Source organism: Hydra vulgaris, chromosome 12, assembly GCF_038396675.1.
Source record: "Hydra vulgaris chromosome 12, alternate assembly HydraT2T_AEP".
Lineage (NCBI taxonomy): Eukaryota > Metazoa > Cnidaria > Hydrozoa > Anthoathecata > Hydridae > Hydra > Hydra vulgaris.
In genome coordinates, this window is record NC_088931.1 from 71558650 (window position 1) to 71581871 (window position 23222).

The 23222-nt window shown below is 28.2% G+C and overlaps 1 protein-coding gene across 3 annotated transcripts in view; it reads right to left on the minus strand.

The window, feature by feature from the left end:
- Positions 1-291: 291 nt before the first annotated feature.
- Positions 292-23222, minus strand: part of LOC101238721 (integrator complex subunit 9 homolog) — a 63844-nt gene continuing 40913 nt past the window's right edge. For all 3 annotated transcript variants that reach the window (XM_065814305.1, XM_065814308.1, XM_065814306.1), the window contains exons 14-24: positions 21222-21282; positions 19196-19238; positions 18952-19080; positions 18706-18761; positions 5689-5757; positions 5295-5375; positions 4736-4822; positions 4410-4531; positions 4262-4328; positions 3558-3614; positions 292-752 (exon numbers count right to left, since the gene is read on the minus strand). In XM_065814305.1, coding sequence (XP_065670377.1) covers positions 633-752; positions 3558-3614; positions 4262-4328; positions 4410-4531; positions 4736-4822; positions 5295-5375; positions 5689-5757; positions 18706-18761; positions 18952-19080; positions 19196-19238; positions 21222-21282 — 892 coding nt within the window. In that variant the 3' untranslated portion in view covers positions 292-632. The remainder of the gene's footprint in view (positions 753-3557; positions 3615-4261; positions 4329-4409; positions 4532-4735; positions 4823-5294; positions 5376-5688; positions 5758-18705; positions 18762-18951; positions 19081-19195; positions 19239-21221; positions 21283-23222) is intronic.

Genomic DNA, 23222 nt, shown 5'->3' on the forward strand with positions numbered 1-23222 from the left:
GTTAATACCACCTTAATAAAATTTACAAGAAAAGTAATTCCTTTTTGTATGTTTAAAATGTCTATAAAATCCTCAAATTATATTCATTAATGCTTCTTCATTTAACTTTTTTTAAATGCAAGCATTTTGAGAGAACTCTTTTTAAAAATTATAGTCGATTTTATGTCAATAATCAAATGTGCTGCACTTCTAATATACCGGCTATCGTTAGCTAGATTCTAACAAAATTGACAAAACAGTAGTAACGCCGTGCCAGAGTTCTCAACGTTTTTCAATAAAAATTTTCAAGCCTGAATGAGAGATTGCTTTATACTCGTAATACTTCTTAGAATATATACATGATCAATATATAAATGACTGCTTAAATCAATTATGTATATTTTTGTAATTATCTGATTATCCAATTTTTCAACAAATTTACCTATCTTGTCATTGAATAATAAAAATGTACGCATGACATTTAAGTCAAACTAGAATTGATTTGAATCGTTCATTCATACCTAAGTATATCGATATTAAATACATGGTATATCAGTATTGTTGTTTTGATTGATGAACTTTGCAATTTTGTCGACCTAATACCAAACCAAAAAGAACTTGATCTTAAGGGATTTGTGTTGTTTAACCTTTGCTTACACTTGTATTAAACACGCCAACACAGCATTTTTAATTTTAACACGTAATTGCTCGTTTGTATGATTTATAATGTGAGTGTTACCAACTTCTAACTGAATCATTGCATCGATATCAGGCTAAATTTCACATTAAAAAAAATTTAATTAACTAACGTTTTAAATAAACAAATCTTAATTAGTAGCAAAAAATTTTAATAATCAAATAATAATCAAAACTCTTATATAATTATAAAAACTCATAACTACACTTGTAATCCTTTATATGTCCTAAAAATCCTTTAAACCATTTTCATGGTTACAAACTGTTAATGTTTGTAACATTGTTCAACACGTAAACAAACAAACGTTTGGTTTCCTTTCCACAAACATAGATGAAAAAGTAAGAGGAACAACTTTTAAGTTTATATGCAACTGATAACGTATAATTATTACAAATAATAAATTAATAAAAAATATTCTAAACCTGTTTAATAAGAGCATTTTTAATTTTTGTTCAAAATTTAAAAATGCTCTTATTAAAAGAATGAAGACACTAGGGGAAGTTTGTGTACCTAGGGCCACCCCGCTTTATTTGAAAACTGTAAAGTTTTAAGTTATGCTTCTCAGTCGGATGATTATAAAAGTGTTTGTTAATAGATGACTTTTTTCGTAGCGCTATCAGATCTTGTACCTGTGGCCATATAGTTTGCTTGTACCTATGTGTGTGTTCCTCTGATAAAGGATTTGTTTGATCATAAGCTAGATTGTTGAATTTTGATTGTTGCAGAGCGTTTTTTTATTTCGCGGTTGTTTTGGGATTACCATTTTACGCGTAGACTTATTCGCAAAATGGTGGAGGCCTGGGAAAAAAAATCCTAAAACATTTTACCCCCTTTTTAAAGTAAAATAATAATATAGTATAATTTTAAACTTTACTATTTTAAACAACACTTAAATTCATCGACAGATTTTAAATTTCATTCAAAAATATTGCAAGTTACCAAAGTTATGATCATGCAAAATGTAAAATCTTTATTATTTTTTTTTTAAAAACAAGCTTTGAAATTTTGAAATTTTGCATGATCATAGCTTTTGTAGTTTACAATATTTTTGAATAAAATCTAAAAAAAAATCTAAATTTAGTTTATGTTGAAAATTTTACTAAATCACTGCCCTCACGTTTTGGGAGGTGGGAGGGGTCAAACGTTTTGGGGTTTGTTTTTCCCCCATAGTCTACCATTGCGATTTTTCGGATGTATATATATACATATATATATATATATATATACATATATATATATATATATACATATATATATATATATATATATATATATATATATATATATATATATATATATATATATATATATATATATATATATATATATATATATATATATATATATATATATATATATATATATATATATATTCGCAAAATGGTGGAGGCCTGGGAAAAAAAATCCTAAAACATTTTACCCCCTTTTTAAAGTAAAATAATAATATAGTATAATTTTAAACTTTACTATTTTAAACAACACTTAAATTCATCGACAGATTTTAAATTTCATTCAAAAATATTGCAAGTTACCAAAGTTATGATCATGCAAAATGTAAAATCTTTATTATTTTTTTTTTAAAAACAAGCTTTGAAATTTTGAAATTTTGCATGATCATAGCTTTTGTAGTTTACAATATTTTTGAATAAAATCTAAAAAAAAATCTAAATTTAGTTTATGTTGAAAATTTTACTAAATCACTGCCCTCACGTTTTGGGAGGTGGGAGGGGTCAAACGTTTTGGGGTTTGTTTTTCCCCCATAGTCTACCATTGCGATTTTTCGGATGTATATATATACATATATATATATATATATATACATATATATATATATATATATATATATATATATATATATATATATATATATATATATATATATATATATATATATATATATATATATATATATATATATATATATATATATATATATATATATATATATATATATATATATATATATATATATATATATATATATATATATATATATATATATATATATATATATATATATATATATATATATATATATATAGTAAAAAACACTTATCTAACTTTTATCTTCGACTTGGAGTTTCACCATTGCTGGATCATCAGGAAGAGTTCTCTTCCTAATGATCCAGCAATGGTGAAACTCCAAGTCGAAGATAAAAGTTAGATAAGTGTTTTTTACTAATTAATTATTGCTCTGTTCTTTAAGAACATTGAGCACTCTATTTGTAAAATACACTAACATAATTTACATATATATATATATACATATATATATATATATATATATATATATATATATATATATATATATATATATATATATATATATATATATATATATATATATATATATATATATATATATATATATATATATATATATATATATATATATACATATATATGTATATATATACATATATATGTATGTATATTAGTAGAAAATCACTTAACAAAAATTTTTTTTCATTTTACAGTGTTTCATCAACTAAGATTCATCAGAAATGCATTTCTGATGAATCTTTGTTGATGAAACACAGTGTAAAATGTAAAAAAATTGTTGTTAAGTGATTTTCTACTAATATATAATTGCTCTGTTCTTTTAAGAACATTGAGCACTCTATTGTGTAGAATACATTTGAAAGTTGTTTAAATATATATATATATATATATATATATGTATGTATATATATACATATATTGAAAGTATACACGTTTGAACATTGAGGAGGGGGTCCTAAATCAGTGGTTTTACTGCATACGTACTTTATGGATGTCCCCAAACATAAAAATAGAAAATACAACCTCGAAACTTCCAAGAGAAAAGTAGTTGTATTCTATACCAAAAATATTAGTAAAAAAATAACAAAATACAACTCACAAAATGGATAATGTGGCCACTTCCTGTTGATTCAACTTCTGCATTATTAATGCCTTGCTATAAAATTATTTATGTTAAATGTAAAAAAAAAAATTGTTAAAAAACTATTTATGTCAAATCTAAAAAAAATTTTTGCTATAAAATTATTAATGTAACTTAGTCATTTACAAAAAAAAAAAAAATACTATAAAACTATTAATATTAAAGTATGAAAAATATTGCTATAAAATGTTAATCAAATGTCAAAATATTTATATTACTTAGTTAAATTTAAGTAGAGGCTATTTTAGACCATTTTCGATAGCGTCGACCGTATTTGGGCGCCACCCAAATTAAAATTTGAGGACTTTTTTTTTTTTTTTAACGTTTTTATTACGTTTTTACGGCAAATATCGCTTTTTTCGTGAAAAAAACGCCGATTCTCCGCTAAAGTTCGCCGGAACGAGGAGGTACCGCCGCCCAAATTTTTTTCATAGAATAGGCCCTGCTAAGACAAAATAAAACTTTCAAAATATTTTAAACTAAGAAATTATTTTTTGATAAGTTTTGAATATGCTAGTCTTTAACACAACAAATATATTGTTTAGTTTTGCTTAAAACAATCCAGTGAAGAGTGAATCCAGTCACTACACACAGTCATTCTACTTTTAGTAATCAAGAATTAAATTTGAAATGAAAATAATTCATTAAAAAAGTAACAATACCATTTTTAAAGCAGAGATGAACTGATTAACATCAATGCTTCCGAACAACTGCTTACCAACTTTCGATCTTAAAAAATAGTTAGTTAGAGTTACTTTTATAAGCAAAACTATTTATCACAAAACTACTAAGAAATCCAAAATAAAATACATTTCGTTATCTAAATCAACTGGTTTTAATGTATGTCTGTTGTCACGTGTCACAACTTTAGCTCTAACAGAAGCAATTGCTAATCCATCTTCAATTTGTTTAGGACATAGTGACTTAGCAACCTAATTAAAAACTAAATATAGCAACAAGGTGACTTAAAAACCAAAAAGAAACAAAAATTAGAAAAAATTTATATAATAAACTTAATAATTGAACAGCCAAATTGAAAAATGCCAGCAACGCAATAGAAAATAGAACATAACTTAAAAGTTTATTTTCTTATTATAATTAACTCGAAAATTTAAAAAAACATCAAAGTTTTTTACCTCAGGTGAAAGTGTTACTTTAGCAAATGTTTTGTGAAGAGGTATATCAATTACGTCCATGTATTGGAAAGCACGAACTGGTATATCCTTAAAAATCAATATAGGTTTATAAACTTTGTTATTTATATATGCAGTTTTATGTAAACTTATTATAAATATATTTATTTTTGAGTGTGTGTATATATGTATATATATATATATATATATATATATATATATATATATATATATATATATATATATATATATATATATATACATATATGTGTGTGTGTGTATGTATATATATATATATATATATATATATATATGTATGAATACACACATATATGTGTATATATACACACATATATGTGTATATATATATATATATATATATATATATACACACACACATATATATACATATATATATATATATATATATATATATATATATATATATATATATATATATATATATATATATATATATATATATAATATATATATATATGTATATATATATATATAAGTATATATATATACATATTTACATAAAAACTTTATTTAAACTTACAGTGTTAATAGTTAAATCTGTTCTCTGTGGCATTAACACTGGTGGTGTTTGATATGCTTCTGGGATAACTACCAAACCTGGCTAAAAATTAAAATAGTTATATCAGATGCAAGGAACAAGATTGAATACACATAATTATATACAAATATGGGTTATAAATGGGTATGGGTTCAAATACTTTTATTCTAGATTTTCATTACTAATTTAAATATAAGTATTTAATATTAAATATATGCATATACTAAATAACCTCTTAATTTGCTAGTACTCAAAATCATTGCTTTAATAATAAAATTATTGCAAAATAAATTTTAAAAATTATTAATATTCCAGCCTATATCTAACTTGATGTCTTTGAATTTCATAATACTTAAACTTTTGAATAAAATTGTACCTTTATATCTCGTAACAGTTTATTGGATTGGTGAAAATTAAGACGTGGATCGATAGGACAAAACACAGCCTACATAGAAAATTTATTTTATTTATATTATATGTGTAACAAATTTAATTAAATTTATACAATCGATGATAAATAGTCAATATAAAACAAAATATAAATGGTAATTTTTAAAAATTAAAAAAAATGTTGTACATAAGTTGTATGCGTAAATTACAAACATGAAAACAAAAGTGAAACAACACAAGTAGAAACAATTAAGCAACATTTATGGTTGTTGCCACTGAAATTACAACATGAAAGTACACCCTGAAATTACACCCCGTAAAATGAAAGTAGTCATACTCAGATGCTTTTTTATAAAACTATAATCAACCAGAATTAACAGATGCTTACTGACATGTACAAAGAGTAATTATTCTTAATAAAACCTAAAATTAAACAAATGATTAGGCAATGATTGTTTTATTATTTTAATATTATTATGTTAACAATACTAGAAGAAAACCGACTGAAAAAGTGAATAATTTTATACTAGGATGAAATGACCACTCTTGTAACTCATCGAATTATTGTTGTTCATTGTTGCTGTTCAAATAAAGAATATTGTTAAAGCTGCAAAATACGGATAGACTTTAGCAACCACTATTTAAGTTGGAAGTAACCAGTTTTTAAAAGTTAAAGGTTGCTAGAAAGTGAGAGTCAACAAACAAAAACAAAAAAAACAAAAAATTGACAGAAGACTTTGGAAACTTTTTTTAATCAAAAAAAAAATGTAAAAGGTGAATATATACAAATGATATGATTAATAAAAAAAATTAAAAGACTGATTACATAATGATTTGGAATGATCAAAGCAACCTCCCAAGTTTATAAAAGTAGAAACTACAGATGCCATTTTCAGAAAACTAAACGCCAGAAAATACCTTTTTGCATCGCCTTCTTGCAATGATAAAATGACATTTGTTCTCCATAGAGTTTTTCTTGTGAAAAAAAAAATAAAGAGATGATTCTAATAAGAAGTAGGAACTGATATATAATCTGATATTTTTGACTTTTGACGGAATTTTTAATGGCCTTTTGATGAAATACTTAATGGCTGAACTCATTAGGAGATAGCTGAGTTTAGAACTGTTCACTAATTAGAAGATAACTGAGCTTAGAGCTGTGCACTCATTAGAAGATAACTGAGCTTAGAGCTGAGCACTCATTAGGAAAAAACCGTGCTTAGAGCTGTGCACTCATTCAAAGATAACTGAGCTCAGAGATGTTCACTCATTAGGAGATAACAGAAGGTAATCCATAGCCACTAACAAGAAAGCACAAGCAAAAACTAATATAATTCCATAAACTAGGAACTCAAAGAAATAAAGTATATTTGTAAAGAACATTTTAAAAATATCAGAAAATACTTAAAAGTAAAAATCACAACTTAATAGAACACAAAACATATAAATCATGTGTTTATAAGGTCTATGTATATTATTCAGTACAAAACATTTTCATGACAATTCAGAAAGCCATTCAAAAAAAGAGAGGCAATGCAATTAGTGTCCTTAATGAATAAAAATGAAAATTCTAAAATTCAACTGTTCTTTTTTTTTTTAAGCAAATTTACACATAAGAAAGCTGAGAGAAACCATTATTTAAATTTTTATTAGAGACAAAATAAAAAGAGTTAGAGAAGAAAATGACAGAATAAACTAAAAAATGAGACAGAAAAATATGGAAAGGAGGGAGAATTCCAAAGCATAAATGTTTGAGGAAAAACACTTGATGAATAAATGCTTTTTTGAGCATAAAGGAACTTTTATAGTAAAAGGTTTGCGGACTCAGCTGAAGCAGATACAACTTCATGAACAGTTCATTTTCAGGCCATTTTTAAAAGAGAAAGAGCATCTTTAGAAAAACCAACACAAAATATGACAGCAGTATTCTGTATAATAAAAAATGAGAAATTTATTGAGGTTGGAATGGAATCAGGAGTAAGAAAAAGGCAAGCATGATAAATAAGAGGGCGCCTTTGCAGATGCTAACTTTGCAAGGAATTGTTTACATAGTTTCTGTGAGAGGTCAGTTGTGAAAGATAACCAGAGAAGAGGTTAAATAGAGAACTTAATAAGAGTGTTGATATTTATTATCAATTTTTATTGGAACAATTATTAACAGTAAACAACTGAGTTTTGTTTTAAAATTCACAAGCCAGTGAAGAAGAGTGCAAACCTGCAGAAAAGAAATCACTTTCTAGATTGGCTGCCTATTCTAAGCAAATAAAAAGCGATGAATTTTAGTCGAGACTGAAACATATAGCTATGTCATTAATAAAAAAAGCCACCATAGAAGTAAAATATCAGGAAGATAGTTAATAAAGATGAATAACAACACAGGACCAAGGATGGAATCTTGTTGTAGCCCAAAAGTTACTTTTGGGGTACTACAAGCAAGGGTGCAGAATTCATCGATTTTTGGGACTCTGAGGTCAAAAATGATGGACTCCTTGAACTTTTGTTTTGTTTAAAATGTTTGATTCTCAAGATTTTACAGATAAGAAAACCCCGAAAAAGCAATAGGGTACTAATAAATTTTATCGTATGAATTAAAAGTAAAAGTTAGTTTGTCCCATAGTAAATGAATAATAAAAATTAATAAGAATAACGGAACTCTGAATAAAAAAAGAAAACTGTACATTTTATGTGTCAACACTCTTATTGCAAATTTTTAAACGATCAAGTATTATTTATTTTTTTTATTTATTTTTTTTAAATTAAGGTTTTACAATAAATAGTGTAGGCATAAACTGCCTGTCAACCTAATTATATAATACTTGACAATTACAGAGTTTGTATAGCTAATAGAAAATAAAATGTGGATTAGTCATAGAGTAGCCATTCATTTTTTAGATGATTGTCTAGAAGCAGTTTAAACGTTTTTAAAGATAACGCTGATACAATGTGATTAGGAAGAGAGTTCCATTTATTTATTATTCTTAGAGAAAAAAAATTCATACGTAAATTTAATCGCGAAGATTGTTTTTTTATTTTATATATATGACCACGAGTAATAAATTTACTATCTATTTCAAAAAGACTTCTGTCACTATTGTTGTTTTTGCACCATTTGTAGACGTTGATTAGGTCTGCACGAAGTAGCCTGTATTTTACAGTTGTCATATTTAATGCCAACAATCTTTGTTCATACGGTAGATCCTGTAATCCATTGATTCGTTTCGAAGCTCTTCTTAACACATTTTCTAGTTGCCGTTTGTCTTTGAGAAGTCCAGGGTTACAGATTGATCCACAGTATTCTAGGTGAGGGCGGACTAGTGCTGAAAATAGTTTTTTGAAGGATAATAAGTCTGGATATGATGTAAATGTTCTTTTTATTATTCCTATTATTTGTGTGGCTTTGTTGACTTAAATAGTTGTATGTTTGGAAAATAATAAGTTCGAATCTATGTGAACACCTAAATCTCGTTCGCAATTTGTGGTTTTAATGTTTACTTCTATATTTTTTTCTGGATCATGCATATTATAAGTATGGGATTTGTTGTTGTTTCCTAAGTGCATTACAGAACATTTATCAATGTTAAATTTCATTCCCCATTTTTGAGACCATGTAACAAGAGCGTCGATGTCATTTTGTAATTCTTGCGCAGATTGAGTATTTTCAATAGAACGGAAGATTTTGGTATCGTCAGCAAAAAGAGCAGCTTTTGATTTGATTACTTCAGGGATATCGTTGACATATATAATAAAAAGTAAAGCTGAAAGGACGGAGCCTTGGGGAACTCCACTTTTAACGGGTACCCAGTTTGAATAATTTCCATTAACAACAACTCTTTGTCTACGATTTTTCAAAAAGTTTTTAATCCAATATAGTATTGATCCATTTATACCATAAGCTTTAAGTTTCGAAATAAGAAATTTAAGTGGAACTTTGTCAAAGGCTTTTTCAAAATCAAGATAAATGTTGTCGATGGGAATATTATTATCAAGTGATGACGTCCAATAATTAATTACAGTTAAAAGGTTAGTTAAGCAGGAATGATCTGGACGAAATCCATATTGGTGTGGACTTAATAAGTTATTTTTAATCAGGTGTGTCATAATATGATTTTTTATAATTTTTTCAAAGATTTTTATTAAAGTACAAGTTATACTGATAGGTCTATAATTAAGTGCTTTTGATCTGTCTCCTTTTTTGAATATGGGTGTAATTGTTGCGTCTTTCCATATTTGGGGTATTGATCCACTCTCAAGTACTTTGTTAAAAATAGTAGATAGATGTTTAGACAATTGAAAGCAAGTTTTCTTAAATATTATTGGGTGTAATGCATCAGGGCCTGGTGATTTAGATGAGTTTAGACTTTTGAGGTATGTTTCGATATTTTCCGGACTTAGATCAATATTGTTTGTTAGTGGATTTACATTTTTATATGTTAGGTTAAATGGTGGTGTTGCTGTTATTTTTTTGTTTGAAAAAGTATCAGCAAAACAAATATTGAATAGATGAGCTTTATCTAGATCAGTAGTTGCAACAATATTATTGTATTGGATGTCAGGGAATGCTTCTTTGTTTTTTCTTTTTGATTTGACATACGAGTAAAATGCTTTTGGATTTTGGTCTATGTCTCTCGCCAGTTTTTTTTCAAATTCAATAATTGCTTTTCTGCACGCAGTTTTTGCTTTGTTTCGTGAAATGCGGTACTCATTATATGTTTCTTCATTTCTGTTCAATATATATTGACAATATTTCTCTCGTTTAAATTTAAGTTCGTTGATTATTTGAAAGTCAATCCACTTTGAGCGTTTTTTATTATTAAAGTTAGATTTTGGGATATTATTGTTGATAGTAGTTTTAAGTTTATTGAAAAAGATACTCCATAGTTGGTCTGAGTTGGATGTTGAACAGAGTTTAATATTTGCAAGGTCTTCATTAATTTTGTCATAGTTCCCTTTTGTGTATAAATGCATTGTATGGTATTGTGGTAAATTTATAATAGATTCAATCGATACAGCAAAGTAGAGTAGTTGATGATGACTTTTGCCAATGGGTGCTAGATGAGTTAAAAAGGAGATCATGTTTTCATCAGAAGTAAATAAGAGGTCAATTGTAGAAGGATTTTGATTTTGTCTGATGTGTGTTGCATTTGAAATATGTTGGGTTAAAAAAGAATCGCAAATATTTTCAGTAAATTTAATTGATTTAGAGGAATTTGTAATAGGCTGTTTTGGATTTTGCCAGATGATATCTGGGTAGTTAAAATCTCCTATAATAAGAATGTTTGGATATTTGTTTGAAAGTTTGGCAATATGTTGATTTATGCAGTTAGTGTTTTCATCGTTACTATTTGGTGATCTGTAATATAAACTTAACAATAACTTAGAAGTTTTCGTTGCAATTTCACAACTGAGCGATTCAGTTGGAAATATATCTAGGTTTATTAGGGATGACTTTAGTTTGTTATGTATTGCTAAACCTCTTCGGCAAGAACTATTCTTGTGATTTGTATGTAGTAAGTAATTTTCAATAGCAAACTCGAGATCATTAACTTCAATTTTTTTATTTTTAGGCAGAGTTTCTGTTAAAAAAATAATTTCGGGTTTCAGATTGTTTACAATTTGTTTGAGCTCGTGGCGTTTATTTAGGAAGGAGTCGATGTTTGTGTATATAGCTTTGACGGATTTAATTTCAGTAACTTTTTTAATGGTTTGAAAATTAATCTAATTTTTTATAGTTTTTTTATATTTTTTGTTTACTGAAATTAAGTTTGATGACTTCGTTGCGCCTAATGCACCATCGAAAGGGTGAGTTTGGTTCATTTTCAAGGAGAATTTGGTTTTTCTTATTTCTTTCTTTTCTAAGTTGAGAATCGATTTGCCTTTCGGCGAGTGTCATATCTGGATTAATGAAGACGTTTGTATATTTTATCTTTTTGCGCAATATCCTAGCGGCAAGTAAAACTTTATTACGTTCGCTGTTTTCAGGAAGTACTGCAATAATGGGCGGAGGAGTTTTTGAGTCTTTTTTGTTTTTTAATCTTATTATTTTAATAGGTTTTTCATTGCCTTTACCAATTTCCTCAAATATCTCGTCAATTATTTTTTTGTCGTCGTTGTTTTTTTCAAGTTCATTTATTTTTTTTGATTCTGGAATTCCAAAAACGATAATGTTCTTTTCACGCTTTTTTTTTTCTTCCTGTTCAGATATTATAGTTTTGGTAATTGAGTTTACAACAATAGCTTTTTCTGCAGATTTATTTTTGTGATAAAGATTTGACCAAAATGTAGCTGAACTATTTTCGGTTTCTTTTTTCGATTCTAATAATTCAATTCTTTTTATAAGTCTTTGAATAGTTTCGTTTTGATCACGTATAATATCGGATAGTTCCGAACAGCTAAGTTTACCTTGCTTAATCATGAATATTGTTATGACGTCGTGTCTTATTACACAGGGACTGTGTAATAAGACACACGATGAAATTATATTTTAGTTAGAATAATAGCTTTTTTAAAAATATTTTATTGAAACCACATTTATTTTGTAGCAGGATTGTGCGTAACACAACATGAAATGCATTCTAATGGAATGAAATGGTAGAAATACTGCATACTTCCTGGTGACAAATATTATACTGAGGTATAATATTTGTCACCAGGAAGTCATATTTTATGTAAGTCTCGTTGTCCATCAAAATGCACCCACTCGATTTTGTCAAAACTTGGGTGAAAAGTTTTCATGCTCGTGTTTTGGCAGAGGAATTTTATTTGCCAGAACGATTTGGACATTTAATTGCTAAGAAAGACTTGTAATTGTAGTATTTCTTATGTTCGCAGACAAGGCAGGATTTTTTTTAAAAGAACAACGAATTTTGTTAAAAAATTTTTTCTTCCTCATCCTTTAGCTTGTTTGATGGATAAAGTCTTCCTATATTGTTTTATAACCCTTCCAATAGTAGATTTAGGAGTTATAATAGCTTGTGAGACTCGTTTACACTTCTATGATTTTCTTCATGAATGTACAAGATTTATTTCTAATTTTCAAATTGCTTTGATGACATTTTCATAAACTATAATTTGAATTTCCTTTTTTTCTGTTTTTCGACAACTACTATCATTAAGGGCCATCCATAAAGTACATTTTTTTTTTTTTTTAAACATCTTCGCTTCCAACAAGGCTGCAAGCAGCCACTACTTAAAGTTGGAAGTTACTGAAAGAGAAAAGATGAAGATTGTAGAGCAAGATAACGATTGACGGACGACTAAAAAGATCGCAAATTATATGAATCAGGAAAGCAAGATGAAGGAAGCGAATTCCAAAGAGCTGATGTTCGAGGAAAAAAACTAGACAAATAAGCGTTTTTGGAGCACTTAGGAACAGTCACAGAAAAAGGATGACACTTAACTGAATAACGAGTAACACGAGAATTATAGTAGATGGCACAAAAGAGGCTAGCTCTTTAGAGCAGTGCCCATTATAACATTTGTAGAAAAGAGAAAGAGAAGCAACACTACGACGATGTGATAATGGTTGGAGGTTGGCTGCAAGAGCAGGTCCAACTATGTTTACAATGCGTTTTTGCACCTTGTCTAAAAGAGAAAGGACATCATTAGAAGATCCACCCCAGATATGGCAACAATATTCCATACAAGGGTGGATTTGAGATTTATAGAGATAGAGAATAGAATCCGAAGTAAGAAAGTGACGAGCTCGATAAAGAGATGCAACCTTAGCAGATGCTAATTTTGCAACTGATTTGATATATGGTTCCCAAGAAAGATTGGAAGTAAGAGTTAATCCTAGAAGATAAAGAGTAGATGACTCATCGAGTACATCACCGTTCATAAATATAGAAAGATCTAAATTATTGCGATAACAATTGGCTGAAAAAAATTGAGTTTTATCTGTATTGAAGTTCACCAGCCACTGTGAGCCCCATGCTGTAGCAGAAGTGAGATCTTATCACAACAAGAATAAATGGTAGTATCATCAGCAAACAATGTCACCTTAGATGTGAGAATATCTGGAAGATCATTGATGTAAATTAAAAAGAGTATAAGGCCTAGGATAGAACCTTGAGGAACCCCAAAAGTTACAGAATAAGAAGAAGAGTGCTGTCCATCGAGGACAACTTTTATGCTATGATTGGAAAGGAAGGATTCAATATTCTTAAAGATGTTGCCAGATACACCATAAGAAGAAAGCTTATGGAGAAGACCAGCATGCCAAACTTTATCAAAAGCTTTTGAAATGTCTAGAGCGATGGCCTTAACCTCTCCGCCTTTATCTAATGCTTTCTAATGGTTTCTAGCAGTAATAAACAGACGTCTGTTTTCTGGAGAATTGTTTAGATGATAAATATGGAAGTAATGGTTTCGATTGGCAATCGCAGCAGCACAGTGTGAGGAAAACCATGGAGGAGAGTGAGGCTTGACCTGGAATTGTAGAGAGGGAACAAAAGATTCCATGCCAGCCTGAATCCACAAAGTTATGTAAGATGCGCATTTGTCGACAGGAAGACAAAAGATTTCTATCCAAGGGCCATCATGAAGAAAATCACGGAAAGAATCCCAGTCAGCTTTACTGTAGTTGTAAAAGCTATGATAATAGGGGGATTCAGGTGATAAAGAAGAATGAGATATTAGTTTTAGAGAGATCAAACTATGATCAGAAGCACCTAAGGGTGAATGTGGAGAAACTGAGCACTGACTAGGATCAGAAACAAGACATAAGTCGAGTAGAGAAGGTAAATGATTCGGGTTGTCAGGAAAGCGAGTTGGAAAGTTGACTATTTGAGTTAGGGATTGTGAAAAGCAAAAGTTGTGGGCTTTAAAGCCTGCAGAGTCACTGACACTAGAGCCAAGCCATTCAGAGTGGTGAGCATTAAAGTCACAGACAACAACTATATTAGCTGATGGATAAAGAGAGAGGGCTTGGTCAATATGATCAGAAATAACATAAATAAGAGTGCAGTCTTGAGATGAAGGAGAGCAATATAGAACAAATAGAAAGGCAATAGAGTGAAGGGTGCTAAACGAAAGCACATGAAAGAATAGTCTGTGGATTTAAATCTAGTTTCATGACAAATGGGTGAATTCTTACGAATGTAAATGCCCAGGCCAAGCATGTGACTATTGGAGTCTTTACGAATTAAAGGAAGATAACCATCAACACTAAGATCGCAAGATGAGACAGCTGAACTCAAATTAGTTTCACAAAGAGCAAGTAGGTCTGGTGAACATATGCAGGTATGGAGGGAGGGGGGTTTTCCAAAAGCATACCAACACTTACAAGGGGGGCAGAGGTGTTAAAGACAGTGAGTATGTACGGTGTTTGACGATCTATCCTAAACTTGATTTTATTATTTATTTTTTTTAAAACACTGAATTTCACGTGTGTAACAAATCAGTAATGTGTTTTTTTCTGACTTTAGTCACAACTTTTTTTTTTAATTTCTTTATAAATAATGACGAGAGAAAAAAGAAATCAAGTGACAATCATTGCAAATATTTTTTATTTTTTGCAACATAACTTGATTGTTAGCGAAATGAGAAGCAAAAGACGTCAAATAAAAGCAAACTTTTTTTGAATTCTTTTTTTTAAATTACTGTACACAAACTGGTTTTATCATTTCTCTTAAAATGTTAAAGTATGTTGTAACATTTTAAGATTTAAATAAGTACAGAGAAACATCAAATAAACTAAATTTTTTTGTTTTTAATGTCTTGAAATATTTATGCATTGGCAAAGGGGTAGGGGAGGTCTTTAATTTAAAAAAAAATGTGTACGTATGCAAAGGAGGAGGAAGGGTCTTCGAAAGTGTACAGGTTTGTACAAGGGGGAAGGGGGTCCTAAATCAGTAGTTTTACTGCGTACGTACTTTATGGATGTCCCCTTCCTTGATTAAATTATTGTTATTATTATTATTTTTTTTTTTAATGTGTTAGTAATTTATTTTAAATGTGGTTTTCGTTTCTCACTTTTTTTGATTTCATGCTTTTTTTGCATTAAGTTATTAGATTCAAGATGAGAGATTAATTAATGTTTGTTAATTAAAGATTTTAAAAACTTGCTTATGATAGGAAGAAAACTAATGGGATGGTAGTTAGTCTAGTCAGATCAATTTCCATTATTTTTGAAAATAGAGTTAGCAGGCTGGAAAATAAGACTCTGTTATACACTTATTAAATAGTTTTGAAAGTGTAGACGACGGCTCCAGAGAACACTTCTGCAAGATAATAACAGGTATGTTATCATCTTGCAGAAGTGTTCCACAAGCTGTGGAAGAGTCTATGCAGAAATCACTTTAGATACAGAAGCTGGAGTGATACAAACGTCAAGCAACGGATCAACTGTTGGCTATAACTGATCAACGGATCAATTGTTGGCTATATCAGGTAGAACGCTACTAGTGGAATCAAAAATGATACTAATGAGAAGTTCTTAGCAAACAATTCAGTTTTGTCATTAGGTGAGGTGACAAAATCTGAACCATACAAGAAAGGTGGAATAACAGATTTCCCCTTATTATAATATGATTCCCTTATTGTAATATGATATGATAAAAAGATTCTCCAGAAGTCTGTGGAGCCTAGTTTTTGAGATGATATACAAGATTTTGTGGCCTGAGAATAGCGAGCTTTGGCATTAGACAAAATCTTTTTACAACGGTTTCTAGCAATATTAAAAAGACTTATGTTTTCCAAAGAATCATTACGCAGATAGATATGAAAGTAATGGTTACAATTAGAAACTGCAGCAGTGCAATGGGAGAAGAGCCATAGAGAAGAGTAAGGCTTGACTTGGAATTGTCAAGAGGGAATAAAGGATTACATGCCAACCTGAATCCAAGAAGCTATGTAAGAAGCACATTTGTCAGAAGGAAAATGAAAGATTTCTACTCAAGGGCCACCACAAAGAAAACCACGACAAGAGTCCCAGTCAGCTTTAAGGTAGTTGTAAGAGGTACGATGATAGGGGGATTCTGATGATGAAAAAGAGTGAGATAATAGTTATAAGAGATCAAACCGTGATCAGAAGCACCTAAGGGTGAAAGTGGAGAAACTGAGCACTGACTAGAATCAGAAACAAGGTAGTAGAGAACGTAAATGACTCAGATTGTCTGGAAAGCGAGTTGAAAAGTTGACTAATTGAGTTAGAGATGAACATCATCCATGCGCAATATGGCACTGTTAGTACTCTGATACTTTATGGCTGTTGATGGAACCAGCCTCTCTGAGAGCTACCACAGAGTTTGGGAAACTTGACTATCAGCCGGCCTCAGAACCATAAAACTGAGTTTTATAGCTGTACCCTCATAAGGAGATAATAGAACGAGTTGCCTGGTCATAAAAACAGAAACAAAAGCAAAACATCCTAAACTGGAAACAATGTCAAAAGCCTAATAGATGAAGAAGGGGTGTGAGGCTGGTCAACAGATAGAATCTCTATACCCCTTAGTACATAAGCCTTATTAACTACAAATTAAATTATAAAGTTATAAGAAAAAATGAATTCAATATATACTTCATCAATAAGCCAAACCCCATTTAAATAAAAAATTATTCATGCACAATAAAACCATGTCAATTAACTCAGATGTAACACGATTACAATGATTTTGGGTTATGTGCTTCAAAAAGGAAAACAGTTTCAAAACACTTTTTGGAGATATGAGCAATGATAAAGCAACAGCAGGCATCTGAATAAAACTTTAGAAAGGACTCAATTGCTTTTAATGGGTCAAGTTTTAAACATATGTCCAAGTTATTTACTGTGGTGCAAAACAATTTAATATGGATTACTGGAGTGCTAGTTTTGATTGGTATATATTTTTGCTGCTTCTTATCTTTTCCTTTTTTTTCTAACATTATGAAAAATTCAGCTTTCTAGATAATTGATGTAAAAGGCTTCTTAAGCGAGCTTTTGTGACACATGCAGTTTCCTCACCACTCAACTTGTTTATTTTTTATCAGGTACCATGAATTAAAATGCATCCTTAAAAAAAATTGCTGCGCAAGAAAATTTTTGTTTGTTTGAAGAGGTATTTTTATAAACATTTTACGTGTTTTTTGTGAGCTACTAAGGACGCTATTTTCCACTTTAATAGCTTGTTAGTTTAACTTTATAATGCTTTAAAAAATGAAAGATGCAAAAATGCAAAGACTAATCTCCATTTATAAAATGATCAAATACTAATTTAAACTTGTTTCAAAAAATACTATTTCTTATGAAAGGAAATTTAATTTTGAAATGCTTGAGCAAACTTTGCAGCTTTAAATTGTTGACCGTGTTGTTATGTCAAATTGTTGACTTTTTTAAGATTTTTTAATTGTATTAGCAAGAATTTAAAGGTAACATTTTGTGTGCCATAGTTTGTCTTTGAAAAAGTTTGTTGACAAGGTAAACTTTTAAAATGATTTAAAAATATCTGCATGTTAGCAAATTCCAAACCTATATGGAATCTGGCTAAATAAATTGGATAATAAATAAATAGATTGGGAACAAGTACACAAGGAGGTGTAAACATCCTGGTTAAATGCCCTTCTGCAGTACTTTGTGACAAGACTTTTTTATTTTGGAGCACCTTGACAACTAAAAAAAAAAATACCAGGAGTCCTAAAATCTTCATGGACTCCTAAGACTCAATACTCTTGGCAAAAATAGGGAATTTAGGACCACAAACTCCGTATCCCTGACAACAAGGTTCTAATCTTTTAAGTTCTAAGTTTTAGAATAATATAAATCTTTAAATTCGAAATTTTAGTTCCACTGCAAAAATCTGTAAACTTGATCCTTTTATTTAACAAAAATACAATCTCAACCATTGGTTAGCTGTTAGGTCAGAACTGCTAAATGCTGAAAATCATTCTTAGGACTGAATCAACAATAATGATTATTTTTTATCACAGACTGTAATAGATTTTGAATTTATTTTCAGTAAAATCATATTTAAACAAATTAAATTAAAAACTAAATTGACTTTCATAGATAATTAAAAACTAAACTTACTTTCATAGATAATGGCTGATAAGGTGTTAAAGCTTCAAGGTACGGGAATTCAGAATCTAAACGATAACTTAAATAAAAATCATCATCATTACCATTACCATCACCACCACCACCATCATCATCATCATCATATTATCATCATCATCATCATCATCATCATCATCATCATCATCATCATCATCATCATCATCATCATTATCATCATTATCACATCATTATCACATCATTATCATCATTAAAACTTACCAATAAATATAACTGTGTTTCCACTTTCATGACCCCACAAATTTAAAAAATGTACTACATCTCCAAAGCGCAATGATGGATGGCCAGTAAAAACTATTGAAGGAGTTTTCAAACTGCTGCTCAATCCACCTAACAACAAGAAAAAATTTCATATTAAAAAGTTTAATACTTTATTAAATAATGTTTCTGAAAGCTTTTTTTAAAAATATTCTGTCATAATACAAATGGAAAAAATATTTTTTACTGTGCAAATTTTCATAATGTTTTATTCTTCCATTTTTTACCAGCTGAAATGAAGAATAGACATCATTATATACACTTACTATATTTACTACTGTAATTTATATAAAAAGTACATCAATTAGATTTTATATAAAAAGTCAAAGAGACAGTATAAAAATATAGGGGAAAACCTTAATGAATGAAACAGTTTTTGTGAAAATACTCTTTTTATCTTACTTTAGTACATCATAGTGCAAGAGTTAATCAAACTATTTTTAATATATAAATTAAAGAACTTAAAAAACTTAAAAAACTTAAAACAAACAAAATCAGTTCCACATATGTCTATTTGTAAAAAGAGTGATTTATTGGATCAGGGCATTTATCCCATTCATTGAGAACTACTCATTGAATAGGAAAAAACAGTTATTGAATGTGACAAATATAAATAAGTAAAAAATGAAAAGAAGTTAATAGTAAGTTTCAAGTAAGTTTAGCAGTAAAAGTTGTTTCTACTGCTAGAGATGCCAAACACCATGCATATGGTATACATGTACGCAATTGGAGCATCATAAGAAATTTTTACTTTAAGGAGGCATAAACATGTTTGCATATTGACAAACCTAACAAATTTTTATTTTAAAAACCAAAATAACTCAATGAATTTTATTTAAAATAGAATATATGATTTTTTTTAAGTGAGACGAAAATTTTTTTTTAAGTAAGACGAAAATAGTGCAGTGTAAAAGTTTATATTTCATTAATATAATTTTATATATGTTTCCATTAATATAATTTTATATATGTTTCCATTAATATAATTTTATATATGTTTCCATTAATATAATTTTATATATGTTTCCATTAATATAATTTTATATATGTTTCCATTAATATAATTTTATATATGTTTCCATTAATATAATTTTATATATGTTTCCATTAATATAATTTTATATATGTTTCCATTAATATAATTTTATATATGTTTCCATTAATATAATTTTATATATGTTTCCATTAATATAATTTTATATATGTTTCCATTAATATAATTTTATATATGTTTCCATTAATATAATTTTATATATGTTTCCATTAATATAATTTTATATGTTTCCATTAATATAATTTTATATATGTTTCCATTAATATAATTTTATATATGTTTCCATTAATATAATTTTATATATGTTTCCATTAATATAATTTTATATATGTTTCCATCAATATAATTTTATATATGTTTCCATTAATATAATTTTATATATGTTTCCATTAATATAATTTTATACATGTTTCCATTAATATAAGTTATTTATTAGCTTATTAAGTATCTAACTTACTTTAAAAAACTCAACAACAAAGCAACTTATTAGTTATAAAAAATTTAATTTGTTTAACCAACAAATTAAAACAAAACTAATTGCTTTTCACAAAATAGTAATAAAAGTTAAGTATATTAAAGGAAGTCTAAAAGATATTACCTAAAAAAATTTTTAATTACTTAAATCTAACTTTAAAGTGAAAGTATATTGATTGATTACTTTGAATTTCAAACAGTTTAAATTTAAAGTAAAGGATTGGCCACACTCGTTTAGAACTGCACCATTAGAACTGGGATTAACATTAAATGAAATAAAAAATATGTGACCATAACTAAGTTGCCAAAATATTTTTTTTCAACAGTTTGTTTGAACAAGTCCCATTCAATAATCATTACTTTATCCTATTCAATTAACTTCCCACATTATCCATAAATATAGGGTCAGACTACAACATTACTTTTACGTGAATGGTTTTAAATTTTAAAAACTAGAGACAAACGTGTATTTAAAAATGGAGTTTAATTTTCCATAACTTCAGTAATCACTGAAAAATCAGAAAAACAAAATTATTTTTTAAAATTACTTTTTGTTCTTCAAAACACGATATCATCTAATGCCATTATGCTTAGACCATAATAGGAATAATGATTCGATCTATTGAATGGATGTTCTCCCCTATACTTTTGTAATACTTTAGTATACTAAGTAAAAACTACAAACCTCATGATGTAAAAAAGGTGGTTCAGGCAAATACACTTTTGCTTGTTTATTTGTATTAAGCCTATATAGTAAAATTATTCATTAAAAATATTGATTATTAAAATGAATTAAAATCTAATTATATATATGTGAAATACAAAAAAAAATACAAAAACTCAACTGTATATTTTGGAAGTTAATACGTAGAGCAATTAAAAATAAGTTAATAGAGAGCATGAAAAAATCCTTATAGATTACTGCTATATACTCCTTGAACACTTTACTGATAAATTTTGGGGTATTGCTATATACAGCTACAGGGGTGTACACTCAGATTTTTGTCAGTCACCAGAAGGGTGACTGAAAGTAACCAGTTTGTTAATTTTGGTTGCTTAACAACTTTTTTGAGTTGCCGGTTGCTACTTTTTATAAAAATTTTCAAATTCAGCAGATTTTTCGCATATTCTAGTCATTTATCATTATAGGACTAAGTGTAGACTAGAAACAACTTGGTTAAATAAAAGTAATATTGTAAACTATTGATAACATTCACATTCACCGGAAAATTGTTTGGGTAAAATCTCTAAAATATATTTTGCTCTAATTTTGCTCTAGATGAGCTGTTTTTTTTTTGTTTTTTTTTAATTTTTCTTAATTTTTATATAAGTGTTGACTAAAAAAGCCTAAAAAACAAGTATATTACAAAAATATATACCTTAACTTGTATGTATGGGAAATGTTTGGATATCGGCAAAAAATAACTATTAGCAAATTCCGGAATTCAGAATAGTTAGCAAAACTATTCTGAATTCCGGAAATATCTGGAAAAAGATAATCCCTGATTTATAGATAGATTTAATCAGTTAGATAAGATATTTGTAATCGTAATGTATGTTCTTAAAGGTATTATATCAAAATAACTTGACATAATATTGAATTAATAAGAAACAAAAAATACATTTGTGAAAAGAATTCTCTTAACCAAAAGTACTTCTCCCTTTTTATATTAAATAAAAGTAATTTTAAATTTCCTTTTGCGTATAATAATCTATGATTATCTATGATGGAGAGACTTTTATTTTACATAATAAATTAGTAAGCAGACAATTAGAAAAAACTTTAATAAAAATTTAATAATAAATTTGTAAAAATGTAAAAATAAAATAGTATTGTTGCTTAAACAATAAACCAATTTAGTTTTTATTTAGGAAGTATTTTATTAAATACGATAAAACGCCCATACAATTTTCCTATGTTCTAATTAATAAAAGAAAACGCAAAAAAAAAAACTGTGACACTTAAAAATAAAGTTTTATTATTATTTTAGATAGTTACTTTCCTTATAGAATTTTTAAATTAAAAAAAAACAAAAACAAACTAAAACTGACGATAAAAATCAATAATCTCCCTTTGATGCAATTGAGTTGCCATTTTGGGTGACTTAATTGCATCAAAGGAATATTTTAAGTCGCTCTTCACAAAATTCGGTTCTCTAGTACCATTGGACAACCACGAGTGTACACCTCTGATGCAATTGAGTCGCCATTTGAGTGTACACCTCTTGATGCAATTGAGTCGCCATTTTGGGCGACTTAATTGCATCTAAGGGATATTTTAAGTCGCCTTTCACAAAATTTGGTCCTCTAGTACCATTGGACAACCACGAGTGTGCACCTCTGACCTAGGAAACTTTCCTGACAAATTTTGAAAATCTTTTACAGGCATCCATATAAGAAATTGCAGTTTGAAGTTTTTGGAAAAAATCTAAAAAATTGTAAAAATTCATTTTTGTTTTTCACGATGTGTCACAACATTATTGCACTAAGATACTAAGCCATACAAAAAATAACTAATAGAACACTTTTATAATTTATTAGTAGTATCAAATAGTTGTTCTAAAAGTATCAAGTTTTTACAGTTTTAAAACAAAATATCTGCAATATCTTTAAATAAAAAAATCTGGAATAATTTCTTCAAAATTTTAAGCATGTTTCTTTTGAATTCTACAAAACACTAGAGAAG